Below are 7,417 nucleotides of genomic sequence, written 5' to 3' on the forward strand. Positions count from 1 at the left end.
CACCCTGGCCATGTTTCTTTTCTTTCTCAAGTTTGTTTGCCAGAACCCTTGAGTTCTTCCCACCAAATTCATAGAATTTCTGTTTTAGATATAAGAAGCTGGCCATAGTTTTATTTATTTCAAGCAGCTCCAATGTTCGCTTTTTGGATTCTGATTCTTTATATACCCTATTTGAGCCTGTTTGCTTAGAGGTAAGTAGCAGTGCCTCTTTCTCCCTCTAATTTTCTGGATTCCTCCCTTATTCTCTTCCTTCATAGACTTCCTTCCTTTATACACTCTCCACATATCATTGCCTTCATAGCCTCCTATTAGAGACCATGTGTTCTGCTCTCATCCTTATTTTCTTTAAAATAATGTGTAAGGGCATCTTGAAGGTGATCTCTAATGAACCTGTCAGTTACCAGTGTTGGGCTAAAGGACCAACTAAATTAAGTAGGGTCTCCTTTGACATGATCAAACACTGCCTGTACTGGTGCACGGTCCGTTATTTTTATGAGCCCAATATTGGTCTGTTTAACTTGGTTAAACAAATTTGATGTGGCTAAAAAGAAATCTATCTGGGATTGTGTTAAGCGTCTCTGGGAGGAGAAAGCGAAACTTTTGTCTCCTGGATTCTTTTCCCCCCAGAGATCCCAAAACGACCATTTGTGAAAAACATTTATCATCAGGAGTTGTTCCCTGAATGATTTTTTTTCTTTGCTTGGCCACTAGGGGGTAGGCTAATTAAATCCTTGGTTGAGACTCTGCTTACGTTCCAATTTAAATCTTCCTGTAATAATAGCTCCCCTTGAGTAAAAAAGTTCCATCCCTGGCCTTTCTGTACCTCCCAGCATATGCCGGGTACTCATTTTACCAACCATGGATGGATGGAAGGCTGAGTGGACCTCGACCCCTTTTACTGGAGATTTAACTTCCTCCTTCCGTTGGAATTGAACTCTGGCCGTGAGCAGAGCTCCGGCTGCGTTACCGCCGCTTACCACTCTGCGCCTTGAGTAAAGCCCTTGCCTTTTCTAGGACCTTGTCTACAAAATGTAATTGACATCTCATATTTGGTGCATATAAATAATAATAATGTGTTTTTAAATTTGTATATTTGTTTTTAATGTTTTTAACTGTTGTAAACCGCCCAGAGAGCTTTGGCTATGGGGCGGCATACAAATGTAATAATAAATAAATAAATAATAATTATAGAGCCAAACGTCACTAATCTATCCCCTTCAAGCCGGACTTCTACAAAAATATACCTTCCACTGTCTTTAATCACTTTTGTTACAAAGAAATTCAGCTGAGAGGCAAACACTATTGCCACTCCTCTTGATTAGGCTGACCTTTCACTATTTTTACCACCATCTCATATAACTTCTAACTGACATGTCTACTTTGAAGGAACCCAATTTTTTATCCAAACCTACATCTCACTAGGGCTGAAATCAAAATGGTCTCTCCAGTTTCACAGCCCATGAGCTGCAAAGAGGAGTAGTAATTCTTGGGGAGCTGTGCATATGGGTAAAGAGTTTACCATCACCATCTGTAGTCCTGATGGCAACTGTAAGTTCTAGTTCTGGTTTGGAAATTAACCAGAGTTTGCCCAGTTAGATCCAGTGAGATAAATGATCCATATACATAAGGGAAAGAATCAGAGGGAATGTGCAAGCTGAAGATAGTCAAACCATGATATATAGAGTTTATTATAAAGGCCATAATGTCAGGGTATATGAAGATAAGCAGCTGCACTATGTTGGGGGTGGGCCAGAGGCATAATAATAATAATAATAATAATAATTTATTTATTGGTCGCCTATCTGTCCAGGTTAGTGGACACTCTAGGCGACTTACAATAACAAAAAGCTATACATAATATACATATACAAAAACAAACCACAGTCCTAAACAATTTAAAACCAATTTCCAATTAAAACATCATAAAATTAATCCTCCTTAATCCCACACACACACAAAAAAAGCAGCACACAAAAGACAAACAAACACCCAGGCCACCCCAGCCAGCCAGCTTATGTATCCCTCCAAAGAGGGACAGGTGGTAGCAGTCAGTCCCAGCTGGCTGGGTATCTGGGGCCTGGTCCTGCAGGATGTAGGTCTGCCAGGCAGAAGTCCCACAGGGAAGGGTGGTGGAGGTGGTGATCCCACAGCAGCAGCAGCAGCAGACTCTCCTTCCCTGGGCGGCGATGTTCTCATCAGTGGAGCAGGTGCCCCACTACCCATTCTATGTGTGCATACCCTTCACATGAGTGAATGTATGAAGGAGTCTTTAAGTTTGAAGTGAAGGGCAATCCATCTCAACACACTTTGCACAGCCTACATGGAGGCTGCGCAACAACAAGGGCATATTCCATTCTTATCTTCACCCTTCAGTACCAGGAGCAGATTCTTCCCCTTCTGACCCCAGTTTTGCTGGCCAGAATCTGTTTCTTTTCTCCCATATAAAAGTCAAGAAGTGTCATTGAATTCCAAGGGAGAAAGTGTGCAAATAAAGACATGAAAAGAGCACAAAACCTACCCCTCACCACAAACACAGATTCCAGTGTCTGCTGCAGGCTTTGCTACCTCTCAACGGTGTCTCAGATTCAAGCTTGTGGGCATTCTACGATTGAGCTCAATGAACCCAATTAATACAAACCCACCTCTGTCTGTATAGGTCCCACCGTTTTATCTGCATTGCTCTGCTATAGATTCTGTTTCTTGGGCACAGTAGTTATTAGTTAATAGCACTGCAACTCAAATCTGCCCTAAGGATGTGAGGTATTGGGTGTGCAAGGCGTTTGTGAGGAAGGCAGATAGTACACAAAAAGCAGCTTGAGGATTAAAGCTGCAACAGGCCGGGGCCAGGGGAAGCTTATGATCAGAATGGCCTTCCTGCATTTCTAAAGGAGACTCTGCTCTTAAAGTGGGTGCAAAGCCATGTTTGCAAGAATGATGGTGGTGAGCCATATAACCTTCAAGCTGCTTGCAAAAAAAATGCTAAGCCTCTGTATAGTTGTTGGCACACAACAGCCCATCAAATGTATTCAGCCTTCCCAAATCTCTTTTAGGGGACTAAAGAAGGCACTTGCAACTCTAGTTCACAAACAATGAAATGGAGGGATAAAAGAACACAAGTAAGACAGGCAAGTTATGGAGCCCAAAAATAATTGCAGGGGGCGCAGGCACCCCTCAGAACTAAGTCAGATATTTGGCGGCCAGCTTGTAATGCCAAAGAGACTGACAGTGCAGCTAGCTTGGAAATAGCCCTATTGTTGTCTTGTGGAATTCATGGTCGCTGGAGTTATATGCAATTAATTGATCTATTTCTGTGATGAAATCCCTCTGAATAGTGTAAATACTGTCCGCCAAAACACATCTGTGGCCTCAGATATAATAGAGGCTGCACAACAGCTCTAGCCCTTCCTCATCCTCACATCCAGGTACCTATTTACCCCTTTTTTATTAAAAAAGGGGGGAACAACAGAGGAAGTCGCCATCCTTGATAGATAATCACAATTTGCTTGTTGGCTGCATTGAGCAATAAAATCCTGGAGCCCAGCTGGCTCATATTCACCCTGCAGTTATGAGAAATAATTACATCAGGTCTGGTGTGCTCAGAGAGTAGTGTTACCTTAGAAAAGGTTACACAAGCTAGAAAAGGGTATATGACCAGCATTTCCTCTCCCACAAATTGACACCTATCCCTGCCATATCCATTTCTTTGATGACCAAGCAAGCCAAAAAGGGTTTGTAGCCTTTTAACTGGCTGCAGGTTCCCTTTAGCTCAATTGTCTGAGAGCATCCTCACTTGCATGCTTGCTGATTTCCCCTTTTTTATTTTTATTGGTAAACCAAAACCCATTTCTAGGTCCACCTTCCTTGCTCGTATGACATACACCATCCCCTTGGTCTTCCACCACTCTAGCCAGAAGTGTTCCTCTCCTAGAAGGTATCCATTGCTGACCTTGTGATTTATGAGGCCCAGGGGAGAGCAAAACATGAGTTGCTTTCCTCCTTCTTGCCTGGATAATCTAAATAGCAGTGGAACAGCAGCTGCTTCTTTTGCCCCTTTCCTGCTCTTATTTGCCAATGGAAGAAGCTGGCAGTGAGCAGCAGGGGTTACAAGGGACCTAGAGGTCCTCCAGAGAACAGAGGAAGAAGCTGACAAGTGATTCATCTGTGCTTAAGGCTGCTTCCCAAGGTTTCTCAGGTCTTCTGGTTTGCAGCTGCTGTATTCATCAAATGCTTCTTTTCCATCAAGAGTCAATCAGATTCCAGAAACAAAAGGTTTCTCCCTAAGGGTCAGATCCCAATGCCACAAGTTTATGAAAATGACTCCCACTGATTCTGATGAGAATTTTAGGAAGCATTCTTCTATTTAGTTCTTAAAATACTGTTTTCAAAAATTATCCATTGCCAAAACTGAGCCATACTCTCAGCTTGTAGGAATATGCACAGTTCCTCCACAACAGGAAACAGTATTATTACATGCTTTCACATTGGTTGGACTCCAGATGTTTACACAACACTGATGCAACAAATTCTAGTGCACAACTTATATTTGGAGAATCCAAACTACTTTCCCATGTTTTATGAGTGGCAAATAGTCTAAAACCTCCCTGTGCCAAACTTTTATTGCCTGTTAAGCTGGGAAACAACTAAAGCAGTAAACGATGGATTAAAGTTTGAAAAGTCCTCAACAAACAGATAATGCTTCATGAAATATGACAGCTAATGTGGTCCTATGGCACTGAGTTAAAATACCTAGTTAGCCATGAATTCACTGGAAAGCCAGAACAAATTACAACCTCATATCCTCAGATTACCATCTACAAAAAGAATGAATATTAATGACCTACCTACCTCATTGGACTGTTGTAATGCGAAATGCAATCCTATTCATGATGGGCATGACAAGCGATATAGAAAATTACTGGAAGATGTGAAAGTAGTGATGGCAATAGTAAAAGATTCCCTAACCCACCAAAAGACCTTTAATTTCATCCCCCCCAGCTCTTGTCTGCTAGTTATAAAATGCATTTGACAACCTTACTAGGCATAAAATCAGAAGAGAGGTAATCACAAATCTTCAGCAACAGCAAAGGCCAATTCAGATCTATAATGGATGATTCTTCTTGTCTTACCACCTAGAGTCCAATATTATTAATACCTATTATATTTTGCATGAGAATGCTTTGAGGATACCACAACACTCCTTTCACTGCTCTGTTGGATCCCATTCACAAACCAAAATATTCATCCCTCTCTCTAGAGTAAGCTCCTCTCCTTAACTTAAGACATTATCCCTAATAATATACAAAAAGGAACATTTCTCATCCCAGAGCTAGAGTAAATCAGCTCTACTTCACAGAGGTCTGGTGGAGAGACACAGACTTACTCCAGCTATAGCCCTGGCTCCAGAGAGCCTTCACTAAAGGGGGCTGAGGTCAGTACTTACTTTCAGAGAATACGCCAAGGCAATGAAACCCAGACAGCAGAAATTGAGGTATACAAAGTTGAAGATGGACCAGAGATAGTAATCGTTCACCTCAGTGGTGTCTGGATAGATTTCAATCACTGTGGTGGGATTAGTCATTGTCTTCTTCTCGACAGAGTGTTTACATGGGATAGGTGGCCGCAGGCTATCTCCTTTGCAACTCTTGTTCTCCATGAGGCAAATGGCAGAAGAAGGAGACAGGACAGACGATCCTTGATGTGCAGGGGGCATCTTAGAAATGCAAGCAAAGCACCCCTGGTGGGGTGCGTGTGTGGGTCTTCGAGTCCAAAAGGCCCCGTCAAAGGGACATGGAGTGCCCAAGGGGGGTTCCTGTGGTCTCTCCGTGGTGGCAGCCCCCAGTTTACACAATTATTTCCCAGCAAAGTGTGATCCCCTGAGAAAGATGAGGAGGAAGAAGGCAGGGAGGTTCAGGAAGGGGAAACATTTGGGAGAAAAACACAGAGTGTAAAGGTGCAGGAATCAGAAAAAAAAGAGGGGGGAGGAGAAACGCAGAATGAAGATAGAGGAAGGGACAGGGAAGAATTGGGGGAAAAAAGAGGATCAGAGGAGAGGGAAGAGTATTTAGTCAAGGAGGAAAGAGAAAGAATATTGTTTATACCCCGTGTACCACAAAAGAGTATTCTCTGGCACCCTGAGCAGTCATTAATGTATGCAGCAGTGTAACAGTTCCTGGTCTCCCTGCAGCTGGGTGTCCCAGCTTCCTCCTGCAGTATGCTTGGCTTCTCCTCCCTCACCTCCCACACAACAGACCCGGAGTTCATTAACACACTGGGAAAGGCACGGGAGCTTGACACATCCATCACAGGCTGTCTCCTCCTCCTTCTCTTCCCCATTTCCCACTGTCATGTTGATCCCTGCCAAAGTCCTTTGCGGTAGGATCTGACAACAGCAACAACTACTCTCTATCCCTCCCTCTCCACGCTCTCAGCATTAGCTTCCGAGATACTATAATAATAATAATAATAATAATAATAATAATAATAATAATAATAATAATAATAATCGTTGTTAAAAGAGTAACCCTTCCAGAAAAGAAAGCGCCGACAGGGACTGGAAGAGAGTTTCCACATAGGTTCGGTCCTAGCGTTCCCCTCCCCACCTCCCGCTCTGACCCGCCTCATCCCCTCCGTCCATCTCTTCATCCGAGCTCTCCTGTCCCGTGCCAGGATCGAAGCTGCTTGCTGGGGGCCGGGCGGGCGGGCGATGGAACCGAGTCTGTTGCTGCGACAGTGCACCCCTGCCTTGTCTTGTCTTCTGGTCTCTCTCTCTCTCGATTTTGCTGAGTCTTCATCTTCGCTGGACTCCTGATGCAATTGACTTTCCCCACCCCACCCTTCACCTGTCAGCAGTTTTCCCGTTTGGACAATGTCGCGCGGTCAGGGGTGGCGGTGAGGAGGAGGAAGAGGTGGAGAAAAGGGGGGTGGAGAGGAGGAGGGGTAAGACTGAAAGAATCTCTCCCTCTCTCATCCTATCGTATCAGTTTTCCAACTGGGAAAAGAGCCTGCCTACAGCCCCACGTTTGCCTGCCCATCCGCCCGTCCGTCTCCTCTACAGAACAGAACCGAGGAGGACGAGAGGCTACTTACAAGGAGGGAACCGGGAAGTTGCTGCATCTCCAGCTCAGCACTGACTCCGGCTCTTCTTCTTTAACAATTGGAGTTGATGGAGGAAGGGAGGGGGGAAGAGGTCAACTGGCATCTCTCTCTCCCCCCGATTCCCAATCAGGGCAAGGCGCGCGCACAGACTCATTAGAGCCTTGAGGCTGGCCAGCTCCACTTCACCTCGCCGAAGCACGCTCTTTTGTGTGTGTGTGTGTGTGTTTCTCTCCTCCCCCAATGCTGCCCTTCTAGCCCCAAGCGCGCGGTGTGTGTGCGCGCGCACGTACGCGGCGACCTTGTGCTTCGATGAATAATCATA

The 7,417-nt window shown here is 44.5% G+C and overlaps 1 protein-coding gene across 1 annotated transcript in view; it reads right to left on the reverse strand.

The window, feature by feature from the left end:
- IFITM10 (interferon induced transmembrane protein 10) overlaps positions 1–7,417 on the reverse strand; it is a 45,905-nt gene extending 38,488 nt beyond the window's left edge. The window contains exons 1-2 of the mRNA XM_061610124.1: positions 7,087–7,417; positions 5,441–5,873 (exon numbers count right to left, since the gene is read on the reverse strand). Of these exons, the coding sequence (XP_061466108.1) occupies positions 5,441–5,710 (270 nt within the window). The 5' untranslated portion in view covers positions 5,711–5,873; positions 7,087–7,417. The remainder of the gene's footprint in view (positions 1–5,440; positions 5,874–7,086) is intronic.

This window comes from Rhineura floridana, chromosome 2, assembly GCF_030035675.1.
Source record: "Rhineura floridana isolate rRhiFlo1 chromosome 2, rRhiFlo1.hap2, whole genome shotgun sequence".
In the NCBI taxonomy this organism is placed as follows: Eukaryota; Metazoa; Chordata; class Lepidosauria; order Squamata; family Rhineuridae; genus Rhineura; species Rhineura floridana.